Below are 27029 nucleotides of genomic sequence, written 5' to 3' on the forward strand. Positions count from 1 at the left end.
CAACAATTTACCAGGAGGGGACCTGTGTGAGTTGACTGAGCTGCCAGTGTAAGGGGCTCAACATGGACCTTTTCAAAGCGGCACTCTTTTTGGGAGCCTTCATCAGCACTGGTAAGATGTTATTGTTAATAATTGTTATTGCAACTGATAAGAACTCTCCTCCCCCCCCAAAAAAAAAAGTTTTATATTTCTGTATTTGCCTGAATTAGATTTTGCTAACTTAAAGCTGAAGAACAAATGGTGCAAAGTGGATAAAACCTCATGATGTCCTTCACTTCATATGCGGCGGTAGAAAAGAAACTACACCCTCTTCCAACTCTTAGGGTTTTACGTAATGATAATTTGGTCCTTTCCAGGTCTTAGAGTTGGGTCATTTCAGAACCCAGATAAACAAAATCACTTCGTCTTTAATTGTTAAACACAAACTAAGCCAAAATGTAGAAGCAGTGAGTAAAAATCTAAACTATGGAGGAGTTATATGAGGGTAAGTAGCTGCCAGGAACAGCTAATCAAGTGCATTTGATTGATTGATCATCAGCAAGTGTGAGCATCTTTGGGACTGATACAGAAGTCGATCTGCAGCTGATAAACCTCTGAGCTGGCAACAAAGCTAATGGAGGTGTGCTTACACCTCAAAGCTTTCACAGGGCTGAGTCTGCGGCGCCATCTTGATTTGTGTGAGCACACAGCGATCCGGGGCTGTTCTGACTTTGTTTGGCACGTCTGAGTTATGAGGAGGAACGGCGGAGAGTCAATTAGGACTTGTTTTTACGTCAATAAGGTGCAACGGATACACGATAGAGGTTACTGAGTCCACCATGAACTCCTCTGGATACCAAATGTGAGGCCATCTGTCCCACAGCTAAAGCTGGGCTGAAACTGGCTCATCAACAGGACAATGATCCCAAACACAGCAGCAGATCTACAGCAGAATGTGTGAAAAAGAAGAGAATGGAGGTGTTGCAATGGTCCAGTCAGAGTCCAGACAGGTGTCCCGACACTGCAGGAGTCTGAGTGGAGGCAGGCATCAGGATCTGTAATCCAGTCCAGTTGTAGTGTGCGCTTCCTGGCAGCTTCCTCTCTTTTCCCCATTTCCTTCTGTCTTCTTCACCACCACATTTGACCCTTTTGAACTTTTCAACCCAACAACAGCACAGACAGCAGAAGACCATTCCTAACAGGTTTGGGCTCCCATTGCAACCTGGTGCGACTTCTTTGTTTACCTTAATTTCAACTTGAAGAAATGGCTTCGCAGCCAACAATCTGACATTATTTCGATTTAGGATACATTTGAAGTATGGTTTAAGTCTTACATTAATTCCTCTAATCCTTCACTTTTAAACTGTTCTTGATATATTCCAGATTTTAGCACAAAATTAACTAATTTAAACCAGCACAGACTGTTTTTCTGATGGAAAAAATGTAGAAAACTAGGAGCCCCAAACCTCTGCTAATTTTGTTTTTCCAAAATGTCTCCCCCATTTTAAAACCTAACCAGATGACCAGTGTGTTGTGTACTTGAACTCTGCAAACACGGATGTCCCAGCACACTGTTACAACATTGTTTTTTTTTTGGTCAAAGCCACACGTTAATCCAGAGCATCAACCCACATCTGGTTCTTCCCCCGAAGACAATCAGTCATTAAGTTGAGTTTAGTTATCTTAACTAACATGTCAAGGGGCTAATATTAATTACAATTGAGCTATTTAAATCAAACTGTTGAGGGAAAAGTCAACCTCTCATTTTTACAAAGTGGACAAGATAAGAGTATAATTGATTGGAGCATTTTATAATCTAACCAACATGTTACTGTCATCAATCCTTTAAATCTGTCCACGTTAGTTCACCAATATGTTGGTATGAATACAATCTTTTCTTTTCTTTGATTTTGTTCTTGAATTTCAGTAATTGTGTTCTTGTGTTTATTTACTTTGTTCAAATCATCCATTCACTGGTTAGTGTTCACTATACAGTGGACTCAGCAGTGGGTAGAGCTGAACAGCTTCAAAGCCTGCTTGACGGCAGCAGAACTTCATAATCACACGCCGTTTATTCGTATTCTAAACGAACGCCAGCAGGAAACGTATAGGCCAAATCTGAAGTAACGGACAGCACAATGTAGGTTCAGAACATGTTGTAATCTCTCTGTATAACACTTATATAAAGCTATGTGACACCAGTAAACTGCAATCCTTTAAATTCCTGTTTTATTATTATTACCAGTATTTTACAGAAGCCAAGAAAGCAGAATCAGCCCAGCTACACACAGATATTTGTCAAAACCATAAGAATTATACAAAGTTGAATGAAACAAGAATGCACTGAAAAATGATAAATCCACAAGACAAATTCATACATCAAAATGTTTGTATCTGAGTCTTTAAATGACTTTAAAGAACTGGAAGTGATTAAAATCTTCAGTATAAACATAAAAAAAGCTGGTAAAAAGCTGTTTTTGGCATTTCATAGCTCACATGCAACTGTTTTTAAAAGAAAGCAGCATTAAAACTTACCCCTAATATATTTACTTTTTAGACTGAACAACTTGTACCCATTAACAAAATGGCTGACTCACTATATATGGCGCCCAAGTGGGCAATTCAAACACCTGAATATCTCCTTTAATTTAAGTTACACAAACTGTTTTTTGTTGTTTGTCTAAAAGCATTTATTGTTGTGGTTTTCATTCACACATTAAGTACCGTTAATATGTTGCATATTGGGATGTGTATTGATTTAATCCCTGATTGCAGTTGGTGGTACTGAGGTGGAAGGCTACTCTAAAACTGAAGGGGCGTGGGTGATCGCGTTGAACAAAAGACAGTACATGGTGAACACTGTGGCTGAGTGCGCCACCAAATGCAACACCGAAACGTCCTTCCTTTGCAAGTAAGTCCACACTCAACGCTCCTGTCGGTCGGCCGGTGCATCAAAGCCTGACACCGTCCTCATCTGTGCAGGTCTTTCGCGTATGTGGAGAAGGATCAGGAGTGTTGGACCACGGCATCAAACTCAAAGACGGAGGTGGTGATGCGTAAACGCAACTCAGCTTTATATGAAAAGAATGGTATGTCCTTCTTCTGGGTAATAAAAGCAGACCGAGCCCTGTCTTCGTCTCGTGTATTTTGTCGTTTTTATGACTTTGTGGTCAATGTTCAGCCTTTGGTGCACGATCGGTGGGAGACTGTGAGATAAACTTGGAGTTAAGTACTAAGTACTAGCGTGGGTTCGGACGTATGACTTGCTTGATAATTGGCTTATTTTGTTTTGTGCAGAATATCTCTTGGAGTGTGTAAATGGAATAGGAACAGATTACAGAGGAACAAAGACGAGAACAAAGTCTGGAAAGTTGTGTCAGAGATGGGAAGCGAGGTTCCCACACAGGCCAAAGTATGTGTTGACATGGTAACTGTTTCCAGTTACTACTACTTCTTCTTTGGCTCTTTGTAATCTTTCTCTTTGTGTTTGTTGTAGCATCACACCACAGAGCCACCCCCGAGCAGACCTGGACTCTAACTTCTGTAGGAACCCTGACGGGGACGGTCAGGGACCCTGGTGTTACACCACGGACCCCGACACTCGCTGGGAGCACTGCAATGTACCCAGCTGTACTGGTGAGATTCATGTAGCAGCAGTTAGGTTCCCAATCATTAATTAAGCAAATACAAAGTGAAGTGTTTCATCAACAGTTTTGAAATGAGTAAACTTGGCTGCATAGTGTTGTCAGACGGTGGTGCTACATACTGCATGGCCTAATGATCCACCTGTGCATCTCCTGTAGAGGTAATGGCTGCCATCTCCCCTGCTCCTTTACCCCATCAACCCCAGAGCATGTGATGGTGGAAATGTGCTTGTTTTCTTCAGCCAGTCGTCTTTCTATGTTTCATTGGAGCAAACTAAAGTTCCAGCATCATCTCCTTGTCCAAAACAGATGGTGATTCATCTCTGAATCTCACTTTAATCCAACCATCCATGACCGCTTCTCTGACAGGTTTCTTCCATTTCAGTCACAAACAATAACTCCTATTTCTGTCCATTTGCTTCTCATGTTTTTTGTTGGACCTTTTCTATTTTCAGACATATTGCTTTGAGTTTTCTGTCGACTTGTACGTTTCCCTTTTCCCATTTTGTTTGTACTTGCTCCAAGTTTTCGACTCAGCTGACTGGGAACAACCAGCATCTCTTGTCACACTCTTGAGTTGAATTCACTTTTCCAGTGTTTGCACTGACAGCTCACCTGGGGCCATGTTTCCTGCCAATCAGCCAGGTGTAACAGCTCATTAAGCTCTACAAGCACTCTTTAAACTACTTGAATATTTAGACTTCTGCAGGCTTTTGTTTTAGAGATGCAAATTACTCCACCAATTACCACCATCACCACCTCTGTATGTACTCTGATTTATTCACTTCAAACCAGCCAGTGGAAACATGGCTGATTCATTTTTCTTCAGCCTTGCTTCACTGGTGAATGGAAACCCAGCTGTAGACAAACAATGGCCTGAAAGTGTCTTGTAGTTCCTCAATAAAATTCTGTGAGAACACAAAGTAAAACTTCTCGCAGAAACCTCCAGCAGACCGTACAGTGTGTGACGTGTCGGTTTGTGCCTTCACAGAGGAGTGTATACATTGCAGCGGTGAGGACTACAGAGGGAAAATCTTCACCACTGAAAAGGGTTTCACCTGCCAGCGCTGGGACGCCCAGAAACCTCACAACCACGGCTACAACCCCAGCGCGTAAGATAAGACATGAGAAAACCTTCCAGGGGGTTTAGTTAATAAACCTACTCTGTAAGTTAAACCAGAGGCTAAACCCAGTCTTCAGCACCTCTGTCAATGCTTTATACAGCCTTCCAGAGAAGTATCTTGAGGAAAACTACTGCAGAAACCCAGATGGAGATCCCAAACCGTGGTGCTTCACCACCAGCCCATCCAAACGATGGGACTTCTGTTCCATACCCCGCTGCAGTAAGTCCTGATGTATTCTTGTCTTTTCTTTCACTTTTGCTCAGTTTCTAAAACTCAGGGTCATGAACCGTGTTTTTCGACATTTTAATACTATTCATGCATTTTGGAAGATCTTAAATCTTAAAGTTTCAGTGTGTAGGATTTAAGAAAAATGTCATATGAAAGTCATAACTTTGTCGTATTTTAAAGAACAAATTTGTTTCCATTACAATAGCCCAAGTTTCCTTCTTCAGAATCGCCATGTTAGCAGCCACCATGGTTTAATTGCATGCTTTCAGAGAAAGTTTATGTAAAGAGGATTTCATTTGGCTGCAGTCTGTGACTTTGCCACTAGATGTCACTAAATCACTGAGTAAATGGTCAACAGATTTCCATATTTGACGGTTAAACTCAACTGGGTTTATTTGCAGCTTTTAAACAACAAAATACACCATTTAAAAGATAAGAAATGGATAAAATGATGACCACCTTCACCCACGTCGAGCAAGAAAGAAGGAAAAATTCTGAAAAATAAGAGCAAAGCATGCCTGACAACCTTTATTATGTCCTCAGCATCCCCGCCTCCGACCATTGTCCCAGAGTTGACCTGTGTCAGCGGCGAGGGTCAAACGTACCGCGGCACGATTGCTGTAACCGAGACGGGCAAAACTTGCCAGAGCTGGTCGGCTCAGACGCCACATAAACACAGCCGCACGCCAGAAAACTACCCCTGCAAGTAAGGAGTAAGGAATGAAGAGGGGGCAAGATATTAGTAGGGTCCTCGTAACTCAAGAAACGACTCTCTCCTTCTTTGCCAGATCTCTTGATGAGAACTACTGTCGTAACCCTGACAACGAGAGGATGCCCTGGTGTTACACCAGTGACCCTGAAACTCGGTGGGAGTACTGCCGGGTGCCACGCTGTAGTGACTCCCCTGATCCAGGTATAAGAGATCATATCTCAAAATAACACGAACCTGCTCTGTGGGTGTGTATGTAGCTTTAAATGTCCTCCTGTTTCATTTGAAAGCCATCACATGTTGATATTTATTGCCTCTCTCTCTTCAGGTGAAGCTGTGATTCCCTCTGAGGAAGAAGACTGCTATGAGGGGAACGGCTCTACTTATCGGGGAATAACATCAGAGACCATCAGTGGGAAAAAATGCCAGATGTGGAGCGCCATGACTCCTCACAAACACAACAAAACTCCACAAGAGTTCCCCACAGCGTGAGCATAGAATGACGGCAAATAAAGTGTTATTTTCAGCAACTTTTTAAGCTTTACAAAGTAAAAACCAAGCAGATTGAAAGGAAAGAAAGCTTTCCTTTTAAATCTTGTTAAGACAAGTTGGTTTGAACTTGTTTTGGTCTTCTGGACCTTTCCAGGATGGGCTGGAATCATCAGAGCTGGATTATTTGTTTGACTTATTGTGTGTCACATGTAACCACAGTCCAAAGTTTTATAGATTTTTCTCTCTAGCAACAAACTCAAAGCTGAGCTTTTCATTGCTGTCATATATTTACCAGGTGGTGTCCTCCTCCACCTCCTGGTAAGTACAGAGATTGAAGTCTTTCCCTCAAGAGTCCAAGAGTTTGGCTGAGATTGTTAGGTATTTTTCATACAAAGTTCAGCTTTAACCATGAATTTAAGAGCAAGATTCTTTTCACTGTCGAAAATCAGGTTGGAGGCAGAGCTGTGACACCATTTAAGTCCATATAACAGGTGGAGAACTACCAGCAGTCGCTTCTTCTTTAGTTCAGACAGAAACACATAGTTCCTCCTCTGGTTTACAGAACCTTTACAGAACCTTTGTTCAGTGGGTTGCTGATATCTTCTGGTTGTTTTTTTTTTCCAACAGGGATCTCAGGAGGAACCTGTGCAGGAACCCTGACGGAGACCGAGCTCCCTGGTGTTACACCATAGATCCCAAAGTCCGCTGGGAGTACTGCAACCTGGACAAATGCTCCAGCAAGCCCTCCGGAGGACCCACCACGCTGCCTCAACCACAGTCCACCCTGATCACGCCAGAAATAGGTATGTAACCGTCTTTAAAGTGTCTTCTGAGCATTCACATTCACTCCTTCACTTCTCTGCTGCTGCGTCAGACTGCAAGATTGGGAATGGAGACTCGTACCGAGGTCCGACCTCCATCACAGTACTGGGTGTGACCTGCCAGGCGTGGAGCGCTCAGAGCCCCCACAAACACAACAGCTTCACACCAGCGAGCCACCCGACCAAGGGGCTGGACGGCAATGTAAGCGTGTGTGTTCATAGATGACTGTTAACTGTTATGTAGATTTAGAGGAACCCTTCTTCATCGATTTTCTTCCTTCTGACATCACCAGAGCTGCAGAAACCCGGACAACGATGTGAACGGGCCGTGGTGCTACACTACTGACAGGAATAAGAAATGGGACTACTGCCAGATCCCCGACTGTGGTGGGTGAACTTTATCATGGTTGTACGTAGCCAGTTTTAAGACAGGACGCCGCTCTGCAAAGTGAGATTTGTGGCTTAACAAGCTTTGTTTTGCTGAAAGTCAGATTTTTTTGGCTCTCTTTTGATTCGTTAGATCATCACCGCAACTTAGACTGAACGCAGTTCAGCCGGAGCGGTTTATATTCAGAGTTTTGGATTAAATCCTCTGGAGAGAATCCTGGAAATCCAGGAAAATCAATAACTCTCCCGTACCCTTAAAGTCAGTCTGTGTATCACACTCTACAATGTTTATTCAGCGATATCTTAACTGAAAATGCTGTTTAGTGAGAAGAAGATGCAGATTCTCAGCTGAGGAAATATGTTGAATATCCAAACCTGTGGAGCCGCCCAATAAGCTTTGCTTTGCGTCGTTTGTGTGTTTTGTTACTAAGGAACACATGCTTTCAGTGGTCGATGCAGTATGGGTTTGATTTACTAACAAATCCATATTAGATTTGGGGAAAATAATTTTTGGGATTTATTGATACTGCTGTAATATCACAAGTGGTTCTGGGGAAAAATAATAGCTACAAAGCTGTGTTGAGCCTTCTTAATGCATCGATAATACATACTGTGTAATGTGAAATCTGCCTTCTTAATCAATAAAGAAATGCACATAACGGCATTTTTGTACATTACGTTTTGTAGCTTTAACTAGTGATCAGTCAGATATTGGAAAAGAAAGTTGTGGGGTAACTGTAGCTCAGGAGGAAGAGCAGTCGCCCATCAATCGGAAGGTCAGTGGTTTGACTCCGGCTTCCCCAGGCTACATGTCAAAGCTACATGTCAAAGCTACATGTCAAAGCATCCTGTGTGAATGGGTTAGAAGAGCTTTAAGTGGTCAGTTAGACTCTAGTAAAGCACAAAACTCAGGTCCAACAGCTTGTCCACTACTCATTGTAAGGAACTGTTCTCTAATCTGTGAACTGTCCTCTGCATTTTAAACCAACTCCATGTGAAAATGAGTTACTCTGAACTCTCTCTGTAGCTGGACTGAAATGTGGGACGCCGGTTGTCAAACCCAAGCGCTGTTTTGGTCGTATTGTTGGCGGTTGTGTGTCTAAAGCTCACTCGTGGCCCTGGCAGATCAGCCTCCGGACCAAGTGAGTAGAACAACAGCATGTTTTCACATTGAATTAAGAGTGTGGATAAAGTGTGTTTGGGATTAATCTGGATTTTAATTTAACAATAAGAACCACAGTGTGTATAATACACAGAGAGCAATGACACAGTTACTTTGAAATGAGTAAAATCTTTATTGAAACACTTCTTCTTTGTAGCTGTGACAGATACATTTTAGTTAATCTGTGAGTTTAGTTAACTGACAGTGAAAATGTCATCTCATATGTTTGGTTTATTCTGTCCTGCTGAGACTTCTCTCTGTTCTTTCCTTCAACCAGTACTGGAATCCATTTCTGTGGGGGAACTTTGATTGACCCTCAGTGGGTCCTCACTGCCGCCCACTGTCTGGAGAGGTCAGATCACAGCAGCTTTAATCAGCATTAACGACATACGCTGGATATGTGTTTACAAATGCTCCGTGATTGTAGGTCCAAGCGGCCCGGGGCCTATCAGGTCGTCCTCGGTATCCAACGGGAGGCGGCCACCGAGCCGTCGAAACAGTCGCTGCAGCTGGAGAAACTGGTGCTGGGACCCAATAGAGCCGACATTGCTCTGCTCAAACTGGAAAGGTCAGTACAGACTCAAGCAGTCCAACAAGGAACATGCAGCATCACAGACTGTGTACACTTTGTGAGATTTAACCGCTCACACGTGTTGAAATGAAAAATGAAAAATGTTTGTGATGATTTAGGTCATTTTTGTAGAATTTAAGCTTTTTTTTTTAACATATTTTCTTTGAGGAGATGCTTCCAACCACTTCAGATTATTTTTACTCAGTTGAAGCAAAGTAACTGTAAAGCTTCTCATTGAAAATGGATTTAAAGGTTGATTTTTCCTTTATTTGAAGCTCAATCTCAGTCAGTAATCTGGACACCACATCAAACGCTGTCTTTCAATGTCAGTTTGGTTCACTGAAAATTTAATTTTTTAAATGAAAACAAGAAATTAGCGTTAACATAAAGCAGATATCAAAGTCATTTATTCATATAAGTTGTTAAATGAAAATGCATCGCATGCGAGAACAGTTCAGAAAACGTGTAAAATCATTAAGTTGTCAGTGGAGTCACTTTTTGACATCTCTGGTGTTTTCAGACCTGCTCTAATCAACGACAAAGTGCTGCCTGCATGTCTCCCAGAGAAGGACTTCATCGTTCCCAGCAGAACAGAGTGTTATGTCACTGGATGGGGCGAGACTCAAGGTAAGTCACACAAATGTGTTTTTTCACATGTTTTAAAGCAAAAAGCATCAAATTTAAGATGCGCATCAACAACTCTTTGATTGTTTTAAGTCTAAGTTAAATGATGGCGTTTATCTCAACGGCAGCACAATACTGTGGCTGTGCAACAATGATAAGAAGGATAACTGCAGGAAGGTGTGTTGCAGGTACGGGAGGTGAAGGCGTCTTGAAGGAAACTGGCTTCCCTGTGATTGAGAATAAGGTTTGCAATCGTCCGTCCTACCTGAACGGAAGAGTCAAAGATCACGAAATGTGTGCTGGAAACATCGAAGGAGGAAACGACAGCTGCCAGGTACTGAGAGCTTTCAATACGGTGGTGTAAATGTTTCTGTTGACAGCAGTGTTGCTTCATTTTAAAGGTCTGAAAGTCATTTCAGTAAGTGAGCCCCTTTGCAGCCTTGACTGTATATTTATACAAAATATTACCAAATAACAGGTGAAAAGCCAAATACATTTGTAGGAAGGAAGGAAAGAATGAGCTGCAGTCATTATCAGCACAAACGCTCAGTTATCTGCAGTATTTTGTCAGGGTATCTGCGGGGTATTAAAGTCTTAAAATGTCTAAAATCCAATCATTTGAATTCAAGGCCTTAAAATTATCTTAAAATTTAGTCTTAAATACGGTCTTAAAAATATATTAACGTTATTTTTATTTAAAACAAATGCATAAACTTCAGTCTTGCTTTAGTCCAAAGTTAACAGTAGAACAAATATTAGTTCACAACAGAGGCTTCTGGTGTTTTTAGTTTGAAGCATTTTGTATTCCAATGTGAAAAAAAGAAAAACCTTCAGTTTCCTTCATGCCTTTTGTACTTTTTTGCCAGTATGGTTGTGAAATGGGTCTTAAATTGTATTCATTATGGTCTCAAAAAGTCTTACATTTGATCTGTTGAAACCTGCAGAGAACCTGTTTGTGGTCAAACTACAGTTCATTTGGAGCGTTTTCTATTTTCTGTCCTTGGAAATATCTCAGCAAAAAGTCAGATACAGACATATAATCAGATACAGACATATAATCAGATACAGACATTTGCATTCTGACAAGTAGATAATACATCCCAGAAAATATCTAGGCTATAGTAAACCCAGCCCCTGCTTCCCTTTAACATGCAAGAGAATTGTATCCATATTCTTAAGCCCTGTGCTTCTGTGCTTGTTTAGTTTTCTTGCGTTAATTGTGAGCAGCTGAATGATAGAGGTTCATTTTCTTCCTCCCCTGCATGAAATGGCACCAAAATGGCAAAACAAAACTGATGCAATCTGGACAGAGTTGACATTACTGTACCTACGGCACGTCTCTACCATATGTTCCATAATCTAACTTAACTTAAAGCTCAGATATTTTATCAAAGAATGACATTTAATTTTTTGTTGTCGTATTTTAACCATTAAACTCACCAAATATGCATGTTGAGTTATAAGCTATGTCCTTTTTCTCCCTACAGGGCGACAGCGGAGGCCCTCTGGTTTGTTATGCGCAGAACAAGTTCATCCTCCAGGGTGTGACATCGTGGGGCTTGGGTTGCGCCAACGCCATGAAACCTGGCGTCTACGCTCGCGTCTCAAAGTTTGTCGATTGGATTGAGAAAACCATCAAAGAAAACTAGAAACTATCCACCCTCAAATGTTACTGCTGTAGCTACATTAGTGTTCTTTATGTGCTGTTCATGACCAAATGTTTTCAGAGTGGTACTATTTAATGGCTGCCTGCTGTTTTCTTTGTTGGGAACACTTAAGCTTGGCGCTTTCCTGTAAGAGCTTAAAAATATCTCAAGGTAAAGTAAATGGGGAGTCATGCTTTGTACAAAATGTATTAAAAAAGAAAAATAACCCCCTTTTTGTTTTTAACTGAATTAAAAGACAGTCATACGGTTGTTTCCTTGTCTTCTATCAGAGGGGATTTTATAAGTTTCTTCACTTGTTGATTGTCCTCTTGATTCTTTTTCCTGTGAAAATAACATTTCAAAACTTAAAATAATCTCATTGATATAAGGTAAGTATGGCGAAATTAACTCTGCTATGAATTATTGCAAAAAAAATAAGTACAGCACCTAAAACCTTGATACAGGGAAATGGTAATAAATCCCATGAATACACAGTTCATTTAATTAGTTTTAGCTTTATGTGCTTTAAAGAGTCAGGGAAACATCTCACCGATCAGGGAACTCGATATCCTCGATGGTGTCAGGAAGAGGTGCTCCTCTTGTTTCAGGCAACAGCATCACCAGACCTCCAGCTATAAGTGCCACAACCCCTGTATCAGGTAACAATAATAAAAAAGACACAAACGTGTGAAAATTTGTATGTATTTATGTGCATATGCATGTGTGAACATATGTGTTAAAACGTTTATATGAATGTGTGAAATATGTATGTGAACACGTGTTGATATGCATGTGTGACCACGTTTATATGCGTGTGTGAAATTATGTATATGAACACATGTATATCCATGTGTGAAATATGTATGTATTCATGTGTTAAATATGTATGTGTTAAATATGTATGTATGTGTACATGCATGTGAATATATGTATGTGAACACGTGTTGATATGCATGTGTGAAAATATGCATGTGTGACCACGTTTATATGCATGCGTGAACACGTATATATGCGTGTGTGAAATTATGTATGTGAACACATGTATATCCATGTGTGAAATATGTATGTATGTATGTGGATATGCATGTGAAATATGTATGTATTCATGTGTTAAATATGCATGTGAAATAGGTATATGTGAACATATGTATGTGTGAACCCATGTTTACATGTATGTGTGCACATATGTAAGTGTATATGCATGTGTGAAAATGTGCATCGAGGTGAGTAAATCTCGCTGGCACCAGCTCGGCCTTCTTCCTTAACAGAGAGGTTCCACGTCCCAAGAGCCAGCTTCAGTAGCCGAGGATCAGACTGCAGAGGTTGCCGCCTTTGGCTGCTATTCAGCTCACACTGTACCCGACACCCTTGGCCCCTCCCACGGGTGGTGAGCCTGTCGAAAGGGGGACCCACGTCATGTTATCAGGCCATGCACGACCGGACCCCTGGGTACAGGCCCGGCCGGCAGGCACTCGCTGCCGGGCCCCAACCCAGCGCCTATCTTCAGGGGGAAGCCCATATGACCCACGTCCAGGAAAAGATGAGGGTCTTATGATTACAATGAATTTAATTCCAATTGGACTGTATTATTGAAGTGCCTTGTGATGACATTTGTTGTATTTGGCGCAATATCAATAAAAACATTTTTAATCAAATGTATACATACATACGTTCACACATGCATTTACGCACGCATACATACATACGTTCACGCATGCATTTACTCTCGCATACATACGTTCACACATGCATTTACGCTCGCATACATACGTTCACACATGCATTTACTCTCGCATACATTCGTTCACACATGCATTTACGCACGCATACATACGTTCACACACGCATTTACGCTCGCATAAATACGTTCACGCATGCATTTACGCACGCATACATACGTTCACGCATGCATTTACGCACGCATACATACGTTCACGCATAAATTTACGCACGCATACATACGTTCACGCATGCATTTACGCTCGCATACATACATACGTTCACGCGTGCATTTACGAACGCATACATACGTTCACGCATGCATTTACACACGCATACATACGTTCACGCATGCATTTACACACGCATACATACGTTCACGCATGCATTTACACACGCATACATACGCTCACGCATGCATTTACACACGCATACATACGCTCACACATGCATTTACGCATACATACATACATACGTTCACACATACATACATACATACGTTCACACATGCATTTACGCATACATACATACGTTCACACATGCATTTACGCACGCATACATACGTTCACGCATGCATTTACGAACGCATACATACGTTCACACATGCATTTACGCACGCATACATACGTTCACGCATGCATTTACGCTCGCATACATACGTTCACGCATGCATTTACGAACGCATACATACGTTCACGCATGCATTTACACACGCATACATACGTTCACGCATGCATTTACACACGCATACATACGCTCACACATGCATTTACACACGCATACATACGCTCACACATGCATTTACGCATACATACATACATACGTTCACACATACATACATACATACGTTCACACATGCATTTACGCATACATACATACGTTCACACATGCATTTACGCACGCATACATAGATACGTTCACACATGCATTTAAGTATGCATACATATGTTCACACATGCATTTAAGTATGCATACATACGTTCACACATGCATTTAAGTATGCATACATACGTTCACACATGCATTTACGCACGCACACATACATACGTTCACACATGCATTTAAGTATGCATACATACGTTCACACATGCATTTAAGTATGCATACATACGTTCACACATGCATTTACGCTCGCATACATACGTTCACGCATGCATTTACGCACGCACACATACATACGTTCACGCATGCATTTACGCTCGCATACATACGTTCACGCATGCATTTACGCACGCACACATACGTTCACGCATGCATTTACGCACGCACACATACATACGTTCACGCATGCATTTACGCATACATACATACGTTCACACATGCATTTACTCTCGCATACATACGTTCACACATGCATTTATGCACGCATACATACGTTCACACATGCATTTACGCTCGCATACATACATACGTTCACACATGCATTTACGCTCGCATACATACATACGTTCACACATGCATTTACGCACGCATACATACATACGTTCACACATGCATTTACACATACATACATACGTTCACACATGCATTTACTCTCGCATACATACGTTCACACATGCATTTACGCACGCATACATACGTACGTTCACACATGCATTTACGCATACATACGTACGTTCACACATGCATTTACGCAGGCATACGTACGTTCACACATGCATTTACGCTGGCATACGTACGTTCACACATGCATTTACGCTGGCATACATACGTTCACACATGCATTTACGCTGGCATACATACGTTCACACATGCATTTACGCTGGCATACATACGTTCACACATGCATTTACGCTGGCATACATACGTTCACACATGCATTTACGCTGGCATACATACGTTCACACATGCATTTACGCTGGCATACATACGTTCACACATGCATTTACGCTGGCATACATACGTTCACACATGCATTTACGCTGGCATACATACGTTCACACATGCATTTACGCTGGCATACATACGTTCACACATGCATTTACGCTGGCATACATACGTTCACACATGCATTTACGCTGGCATACATACGTTCACACATGCATTTACGCTGGCATACATACGTTCACACATGCATTTACGCTGGCATACATATACGTTCACACATGCATTTACGCTGGCATACATACGTTCACACATGCATTTACGCTGGCATACATACGTTCACACATGCATTTACGCTGGCATACATACGTTCACACATGCATTTACGCTGGCATACATACGTTCACACATGCATTTACGCTGGCATACATACGTTCACACACGCATTTACGCTGGCATACATACGTTCACACACGCATTTACGCTGGCATACATACGTTCACACACGCATTTACGCTGGCATACATACGTTCACACACGCATTTACGCTGGCATACATACGTTCACACACGCATTTACGCTGGCATACATACGTTCACACACGCATTTACGCTCGCATACATACGTTCACACACGCATTTACGCTCGCATACATACGTTCACACACGCATTTACGCTCGCATACATACGTTCACACACGCATTTACGCTCGCATACATACGTTCACACACGCATTTGCGCTCGCATACATACGTTCACACAAGCATTTACGCACGCATACATACGTTCACACATGCATTTACGCACGCATACATACGTTCACACATGCATTTACGCTGGCATACATACGTTCACACATGCATTTACGCACGCATACATACGTTCACACATGCATTTACGCACGCATACATACGTTCACACATGCATTTACGCACACATACATACGTTCACACATGCATTTACTCTCGCATACATACGTTCACACATGCATTTACACACGCATACATACATACGTTCACACATGCATTTACTCTCGCATACATACGTTCACACATGCATTTACACACGCATACATACATACGTTCACACATGCATTTACGCACGCATACATACATACGTTCACACATGCATTTACGCACGCATACATACATACATACGTTCACACATGCATTTACGCACGCATACATACATACATACGTTCACACATGCATTTACGCACGCATACATACATACATACGTTCACACATGCATTTACGCATACATACATACGTTCACGCATGCATTTACGCATACATACATACATACGTTCACGCATGCATTTACGCTCGCATACATACATACGTTCACGCATGCATTTACGCACGCATACATACATACGTTCACGCATGCATTTACGCATACATACATACGTTCACGCATGCATTTACGCTCGCATACATACGTTCACGCATGCATTTACTCTCGCATACATACGTTCACACATGCATTTACGCTCGCATACATACATACGTTCACGCATGCATTTACGCTCGCATACATACGTTCACGCATGCATTTACTCTCGCATACATACATACGTTCACACATGCATTTACGCACGCATACATACATACGTTCACACATGCATTTACGCACGCATACATACATACGTTCACACATGCATTTACGCACGCATACATACATACGTTCACACATGCATTTACGCACGCATACATACATACGTTCACACATGCATTTACGCACGCATACATACATACGTTCACACATGCATTTACGCACGCATACATACATACGTTCACACATGCATTTACGCACGCATACATACATACGTTCACACATGCATTTACGCATACATACATACGTTCACGCATGCATTTACGCTCGCATACATATGTTCACGCATGCATTTACGCTCGCATACATATGTTCACGCATGCATTTACGCTCGCATACATACGTTCACGCATGCATTTACGCTCGCATACATACGTTCACGCATGCATTTACGCTCGCATACATACGTTCACCCATGCATTTACGCATGCATACATACGTTCACACATGCATTTACGCATGCATACATACGTTCACACATATATTTACGCATGCATACATACGTTCACACATGTATTTACTCTCGCATACATACGTTCACACATGCATTTACTCTCGCATACATACGTTCACACATGCATTTACGCTGGCATACATACGTTCACACATGCATTTACACTCGCATACATACGTTCACACATGCATTTACACTCGCATACATACGTTCACACATGCATTTACGCACGCATGCATTTACGCATGCATACATACGTTCACACATATATTTACGCATGCATACATACGTTCACACATGTATTTACTCTCGCATACATACGTTCACACATGCATTTACTCTCGCATACATACGTTCACACATGTATTTACTCTCGCATACATACGTTCACACATGCATTTACTCTCGCATACATACGTTCACACATGCATTTACGCTGGCATACGTACGTTCACACATGCATTTACGCTGGCATACGTACGTTCACACATGCATTTACGCTGGCATACGTACGTTCACACATGCATTTACGCTGGCATACGTACGTTCACACATGCATTTACGCTGGCATACATACGTTCACACATGCATTTACGCTGGCATACATACGTTCACACATGCATTTACGCTGGCATACATACGTTCACACATGCATTTACGCTGGCATACATACGTTCACACATGCATTTACGCTGGCATACATACGTTCACACATGCATTTACGCTCGCATACATACGTTCACACATGCATTTACGCTCGCATACATACGTTCACACATGCATTTACGCTCGCATACATACGTTCACACATGCATTTACGCTCGCATACATACGTTCACACATGCATTTACGCTCGCATACATACGTTCACACATGCATTTACGCTCGCATACATACGTTCACACATGCATTTACGCTCGCATACATACGTTCACACATGCATTTACGCTCGCATACATACGTTCACACATGCATTTACGCTCGCATACATACGTTCACACATGCATTTACGCTCGCATACATACGTTCACGCATGCATTTACGCACACATACATACGTTCACACATGCATTTACTCTCGCATACATACGTTCACACATGCATTTACGCACGCATACATACATACGTTCACACATGCATTTACGCACGCATACATACGTTCACACATGCATTTACGCACGCATACATACGTTCACACATGCATTTACGCACGCATACATACGTTCACACATGCATTTACGCACGCATACATACGTTCACACATGCATTTACGCACGCATACATACATACGTTCACGCATGCATTTACGCATACATACATACGTTCACGCATGCATTTACGCTCGCATACATACATACGTTCACACATGCATTTACGCTCGCATACATACGTTCACACATGCATTTACGCTCGCATACATACGTTCACACATGCATTTACGCTCGCATACATACATACGTTCACACATGCATTTACGCATTAATACATACATACGTTCACACATGCATTTACGCACGCATACATACGTTCACACATGAATTTACGCTGGCATACATACGTTCACACATGCATTTACGCACGCATACATACGTTCACACATGCATTTACGCACGCATACATACGTTCACACATGCATTTATGCACGCATACATACGTTCACACATGCATTTACGCACGCATACATACGTTCACACATGCATTTACGCATACATACATACGTTCACGCATGCATTTACGCTCGCATACATACATACGTTCACACATGCATTTACGCTCGCATACATACGTTCACACATGCATTTACGCTCGCATACATACGTTCACACATGCATTTACGCTCGCATACATACATACGTTCACACATGCATTTACGCATTAATACATACATACGTTCACACATGCATTTACGCACGCATACATACGTTCACACATGAATTTACGCTGGCATACATACGTTCACACATGCATTTACGCACGCATACATACGTTCACACATGCATTTACGCACGCATACATACGTTCACACATGCATTTATGCACGCATACATACGTTCACACATGCATTTACGCACGCATACATACGTTCACACATGCATTTACGCACGCATACATACGTTCACACATGCATTTACGCACGCATACATACGTTCACACATGCATTTACTCTCGCATACATACGTTCACACATGCATTTACGCACGCATACATACATACGTTCACGCATGCATTTACGCATACATACATACGTTCACGCATGCATTTACGCTCGCATACATACATACGTTCACACATGCATTTACGCATTAATACATACATACGTTCACACATGCATTTACGCACGCATACATACGTTCACACATGAATTTACGCTGGCATACATACGTTCACACATGCATTTACGCAGGCATACATACGTTCACACATGCATTTACGCACGCATACATACGTTCACACATGCATTTACGCACGCATACATACGTTCACACATGCATTTACGCACGCTTACATACGTTCACACATGCATTTACGCTCGCATACATACGTTCACACATGCATTTACGCATGCATACATACGTTCACACATGCATTTACGCATGCATACATACGTTCACACATGCATTTACGCTCGCATACATACGTTCACACATGCATTTACGCTGGCATACATACATACGTTCACACATGCATTTACTCTCGCATACATACGTTCACACATGCATTTACACACGCATACATACATACGTTCACACATGCATTTACACACGCATACATACATGCATTTACGCAGGCATACATACGTTCACACATGCATTTACGCACGCATACATACGTTCACACATGCATTTACGCACGCATACATACGTTCACACATGCATTTACGCACGCTTACATACGTTCACACATGCATTTACGCTCGCATACATACGTTCACACATGCATTTACGCATGCATACATACGTTCACACATGCATTTACGCATGCATACATACGTTCACACATGCATTTACGCATGCATACATACGTTCACACATGCATTTACGCTCGCATACATACGTTCACACATGCATTTACGCTGGCATACATACATACGTTCACACATGCATTTACTCTCGCATACATACGTTCACACATGCATTTACACACGCATACATACATACGTTCACACATGCATTTACACACGCATACATACATACGTTCACACATGCATTTACGCTCGCATACATACATACGTTCACACATGCATTTACACACGCATACATACATACGTTCACACATGCATTTACACACGCATACATACATACGTTCACACATGCATTTACGCACGCATACATACGTTCACACATGCATTTACGCTCGCATACATACGTTCACACATGCATTTACGCTCGCATACAGACGTTCACACATGCATTTACGCACGCATACATACGTTCACACATGCATTTACGCACATATACATACGTTCACACAAGCATTTACGCTCGCATACATACGTTCACACATGCATTTACTCTCGCATACATACGTTCACACATGCATTTACTCTCGCATACATACGTTCACACATGCATTTACTCTCGCATACATACGTTCACACATGCATTTACGCATGCATACATACGTTCACACATGCATTTACTCTCGCATACATACGTTCACACATGCATTTACTCTCGCATACATACGTTCACACATGCATTTACGCTGGCATACATACGTTCACACATGCATTTACACTCGCATACATACGTTCACACAAGCATTTACGCATTAATACATACATACCTTCACACATGCATACGTACGTTCACACATGCATTTACGCTGGCATACATACGTTCACACATGCATTTACGCTGGCATACATACGTTCACACATGCATTTACGCTGGCATACATACGTTCACACATGCATTTACGCTGGCATACATACGTTCACACATGCATACGTACGTTCACACATGCATTTACGCTGGCATACATACGTTCACACATGCATTTACGCTCGCATACATACGTTCACACATGCATTTACGCACACATACATACGTTCACACATGCATTTACGCTCGCATACATACGTTCACACATGCATTTACGCTCGCATACATACGTTCACACATGCATTTACGCTCGCATACAGACGTTCACACATGCATTTACGCACGCATACATACGTTCACACATGCATTTACGCACATATACATACGTTCACACAAGCATTTACGCTCGCATACATACGTTCACACATGCATTTACTCTCGCATACATACGTTCACACATGCATTTACTCTCGCATACATACGTTCACACATGCATTTACTCTCGCATACATACGTTCACACATGCATTTACGCATGCATACATACGTTCACACATGCATTTACTCTCGCATACATACGTTCACACATGCATTTACTCTCGCATACATACGTTCACACATGCATTTACGCTGGCATACATACGTTCACACATGCATTTACGCTCGCATACATACGTTCACACAAGCATTTACGCATTAATACATACATACCTTCACACATGCATACGTACGTTCACACATGCATTTACGCTGGCATACATACGTTCACACATGCATTTACGCTGGCATACATACGTTCACACATGCATTTACGCTGGCATACATACGTTCACACATGCATTTACTCTCGCATACATACGTTCACACATGCATTTACGCTCGCATACATACGTACGTTCACACATGCATTTACGCTCGCATACATACGTACGTTCACACATGCATTTACGCACGCATACATACGTACGTTCACACATGCATTTACGCATACATACGTACGTTCACACATGCATTTACGCAGGCATACGTACGTTCACACATGCATTTACGCTGGCATACGTACGTTCACACATGCATTTACGCTGGCATACATACGTTCACACATGCATTTACGCTGGCATACATACGTTCACACATGCATTTACGCTGGCATACATACGTTCACACATGCATTTACGCTGGCATACATACGTTCACACATGCATTTACGCTGGCATACATACGTTCACACATGCATTTACGCTGGCATACATACGTTCACACATGCATTTACGCTGGCATACATACGTTCACACATGCATTTACGCTGGCATACATACGTTCACACATGCATTTACGCTGGCATACATACGTTCACACATGCATTTACGCTGGCATACATACGTTCACACATGCATTTACGCTGGCATACATACGTTCACACATGCATTTACGCTGGCATACATACGTTCACACATGCATTTACGCTGGCATACATATACGTTCACACATGCATTTACGCTGGCATACATACGTTCACACATGCATTTACGCTGGCATACATACGTTCACACATGCATTTACGCTGGCATACATACGTTCACACATGCATTTACGCTGGCATACATACGTTCACACATGCATTTACGCTGGCATACATACGTTCACACACGCATTTACGCTGGCATACATACGTTCACACACGCATTTACGCTGGCATACATACGTTCACACACGCATTTACGCTGGCATACATACGTTCACACACGCATTTACGCTGGCATACATACGTTCACACACGCATTTACGCTGGCATACATACGTTCACACACGCATTTACGCTCGCATACATACGTTCACACACGCATTTACGCTCGCATACATACGTTCACACACGCATTTACGCTCGCATACATACGTTCACACACGCATTTACGCTCGCATACATACGTTCACACACGCATTTACGCTCGCATACATACGTTCACACACGCATTTGCGCTCGCATACATACGTTCACACAAGCATTTACGCACGCATACATACGTTCACACATGCATTTACGCACGCATACATACGTTCACACATGCATTTACGCTGGCATACATACGTTCACACATGCATTTACGCACGCATACATACGTTCACACATGCATTTACGCTCGCATACATACGTTCACACATGCATTTACGCACGCATACATACGTTCACACATGCATTTACGCACACATACATACGTTCACACATGCATTTACTCTCGCATACATACGTTCACACATGCATTTACGCACGCATACATACATACGTTCACACATGCATTTACGCACGCATACATACATACGTTCACACATGCATTTACGCACGCATACATACATACATACGTTCACACATGCATTTACGCACGCATACATACATACATACGTTCACACATGCATTTACGCACGCATACATACATACGTTCACACATGCATTTACGCATACATACATACATACGTTCACGCATGCATTTACGCATACATACATACGTTCACGCATGCATTTACGCATACATACATACGTTCACGCATGCATTTACGCATACATACATACATACGTTCACGCATGCATTTACGCTCGCATACATACATACGTTCACGCATGCATTTACGCACGCATACATACATACGTTCACGCATGCATTTACGCATACATACATACGTTCACGCATGCATTTACGCTCGCATACATACGTTCACGCATGCATTTACTCTCGCATACATACGTTCACACATGCATTTACGCTCGCATACATACATACGTTCACGCATGCATTTACGCTCGCATACATACGTTCACGCATGCATTTACTCTCGCATACATACATACGTTCACACATGCATTTACGCACGCATACATACATACGTTCACACATGCATTTACGCACGCATACATACATACGTTCACACATGCATTTACGCACGCATACATACATACGTTCACACATGCATTTACGCACGCATACATACATACGTTCACACATGCATTTACGCATACATACATACGTTCACGCATGCATTTACGCTCGCATACATACGTTCACGCATGCATTTACGCTCGCATACATACGTTCACGCATGCATTTACGCTCGCATACATACGTTCACGCATGCATTTACGCTCGCATACATACGTTCACCCATGCATTTACGCATGCATACATACGTTCACACATGCATTTACGCATGCATACATACGTTCACACATATATTTACGCATGCATACATACGTTCACACATGTATTTACTCTCGCATACATACGTTCACACATGCATTTACTCTCGCATACATACGTTCACACATGCATTTACTCTCGCATACATACGTTCACACATGCATTTACGCTGGCATACATACGTTCACACATGCATTTACACTCGCATACATACGTTCACACATGCATTTACACTCGCATACATACGTTCACACATGCATTTACGCACGCATGCATTTACGCATGCATACATACGTTCACACATATATTTACGCATGCATACATACGTTCACACATGTATTTACTCTCGCATACATACGTTCACACATGCATTTACTCTCGCATACATACGTTCACACATGTATTTACTCTCGCATACATACGTTCACACATGCATTTACTCTCGCATACATACGTTCACACATGCATTTACGCTGGCATACGTACGTTCACACATGCATTTACGCTGGCATACGTACGTTCACACATGCATTTACGCTGGCATACATACGTTCACACATGCATTTACGCTGGCATACATACGTTCACACATGCATTTACGCTGGCATACATACGTTCACACATGCATTTACGCTGGCATACATACGTTCACACATGCATTTACGCTGGCATACATACGTTCACACATGCATTTACGCTGGCATACATACGTTCACACATGCATTTACGCTGGCATACATACGTTCACACATGCATTTACGCTCGCATACATACGTTCACACATGCATTTACGCTCGCATACATACGTTCACACATGCATTTACGCTCGCATACATACGTTCACACATGCATTTACGCTCGCATACATACGTTCACACATGCATTTACGCTCGCATACATACGTTCACACATGCATTTACGCTCGCATACATACGTTCACACATGCATTTACGCTCGCATACATACGTTCACACATGCATTTACGCTCGCATACATACGTTCACGCATGCATTTACGCACACATACATACGTTCACACATGCATTTACTCTCGCATACATACGTTCACACATGCATTTACGCACGCATACATACATACGTTCACACATGCATTTACGCACGCATACATACGTTCACACATGCATTTACGCACGCATACATACGTTCACACATGCATTTACGCACGCATACATACGTTCACACATGCATTTACGCACGCATACATACATACGTTCACGCATGCATTTACGCATACATACATACGTTCACGCATGCATTTACGCTCGCATACATACATACGTTCACACATGCATTTACGCTCGCATACATACGTTCACACATGCATTTACGCTCGCATACATACGTTCACACATGCATTTACGCTGGCATACATACGTTCACACATGCATTTACGCATTAATACATACATACGTTCACACATGCATTTACGCACGCATACATACGTTCACACATGAATTTACGCTGGCATACATACGTTCACACATGCATTTACGCACGCATACATACGTTCACACATGCATTTACGCACGCATACATACGTTCACACATGCATTTATGCACGCATACATACGTTCACACATGCATTTACGCACGCATACATACGTTCACACATGCATTTACGCACGCATACATACGTTCACACATGCATTTACGCACGCATACATACGTTCACACATGCATTTACTCTCGCATACATACGTTCACACATGCATTTACGCACGCATACATACATACGTTCACGCATGCATTTACGCATACATACATACGTTCACGCATGCATTTACGCTCGCATACATACATACGTTCACACATGCATTTACGCATTAATACATACATACGTTCACACATGCATTTACGCACGCATACATACGTTCACACATGAATTTACGCTGGCATACATACGTTCACACATGCATTTACGCAGGCATACATACGTTCACACATGCATTTACGCACGCATACATACGTTCACACATGCATTTACGCACGCATACATACGTTCACACATGCATTTACGCACGCTTACATACGTTCACACATGCATTTACGCTCGCATACATACGTTCACACATGCATTTACGCATGCATACATACGTTCACACATGCATTTACGCATGCATACATACGTTCACACATGCATTTACGCATGCATACATACGTTCACACATGCATTTACGCTCGCATACATACGTTCACACATGCATTTACGCTGGCATACATACATACGTTCACACATGCATTTACTCTCGCATACATACGTTCACACATGCATTTACACACGCATACATACATACGTTCACACATGCATTTACACACGCATACATACATGCATTTACGCAGGCATACATACGTTCACACATGCATTTACGCACGCATACATACGTTCACACATGCATTTACGCACGCATACATACGTTCACACATGCATTTACGCACGCTTACATACGTTCACACATGCATTTACGCTCGCATACATACGTTCACACATGCATTTACGCATGCATACATACGTTCACACATGCATTTACGCATGCATACATACGTTCACACATGCATTTACGCATGCATACATACGTTCACACATGCATTTACGCTCGCATACATACGTTCACACATGCATTTACGCTGGCATACATACATACGTTCACACATGCATTTACTCTCGCATACATACGTTCACACATGCATTTACACACGCATACATACATACGTTCACACATGCATTTACACACGCATACATACATACGTTCACACATGCATTTACGCTCGCATACATACATACGTTCACACATGCATTTACACACGCATACATACATACGTTCACACATGCATTTACACACGCATACATACATACGTTCACACATGCATTTACGCACGCATACATACGTTCACACATGCATTTACGCTCGCATACATACGTTCACACATGCATTTACGCTCGCATACAGACGTTCACACATGCATTTACGCACGCATACATACGTTCACACATGCATTT

The 27029-nt window shown here is 41.9% G+C and overlaps 2 protein-coding genes across 3 annotated transcripts in view; one reads left to right on the forward strand and one right to left on the reverse strand.

Annotated features, from left to right (window-relative positions):
- On the forward strand, positions 1–11657 carry plg (plasminogen). The gene is made up of 19 exons (XM_072362673.1): positions 1–111; positions 2755–2890; positions 2962–3068; positions 3277–3391; positions 3476–3615; positions 4615–4735; positions 4848–4966; positions 5519–5681; positions 5764–5888; positions 6013–6172; positions 6804–6979; positions 7051–7199; positions 7291–7384; positions 8412–8526; positions 8824–8898; positions 8974–9114; positions 9638–9744; positions 9930–10075; positions 11229–11657. The coding sequence occupies exons 1-19, from the start codon at positions 63–65 to the stop codon at positions 11388–11390; spliced, it is 2400 nt and encodes a 799-aa protein (XP_072218774.1). The 5' UTR covers positions 1–62; the 3' UTR covers positions 11391–11657.
- LOC140267405 (solute carrier family 22 member 2-like) overlaps positions 11619–27029 on the reverse strand; it is a 22510-nt gene continuing 7099 nt past the window's right edge. Inside the window, exons 11-12 of one of the 2 annotated variants that reach the window (XM_072362674.1) lie at positions 11938–12037; positions 11619–11729 (exon numbers count right to left, since the gene is read on the reverse strand). In XM_072362674.1, coding sequence (XP_072218775.1) covers positions 11648–11729; positions 11938–12037 — 182 coding nt within the window. In that variant the 3' untranslated portion in view covers positions 11619–11647. Of the gene's footprint in view, positions 11730–11937; positions 12038–12553; positions 12781–27029 lie in introns of those variants that run through there. The other variant, XM_072362675.1, reaches the window with a different exon arrangement.

The sequence above is a fragment of the Leuresthes tenuis genome, unplaced genomic scaffold, assembly GCF_036924035.1.
Source record: "Leuresthes tenuis unplaced genomic scaffold, fLeuTen1.0.hap1 SCAF_13, whole genome shotgun sequence".
Classification (NCBI taxonomy): Eukaryota; Metazoa; Chordata; class Actinopteri; order Atheriniformes; family Atherinopsidae; genus Leuresthes; species Leuresthes tenuis.

Bases quoted from the DNA above. Each gene is read 5' to 3' on its own strand.
- plg (XM_072362673.1), top strand. From the start codon at position 63: ATGGACCTTTTCAAAGCGGCACTCTTTTTGGGAGCCTTCATCAGCACT. The intron at 7,385-8,411 runs GTGGGTGAACTT...CTCTCTCTGTAG, and splicing joins CTGCCAGATCCCCGACTGTG to CTGGACTGAAATGTGGGACG. The intron at 9,115-9,637 runs GTCAGTACAGAC...TGGTGTTTTCAG, and splicing joins GCTCTGCTCAAACTGGAAAG to ACCTGCTCTAATCAACGACA.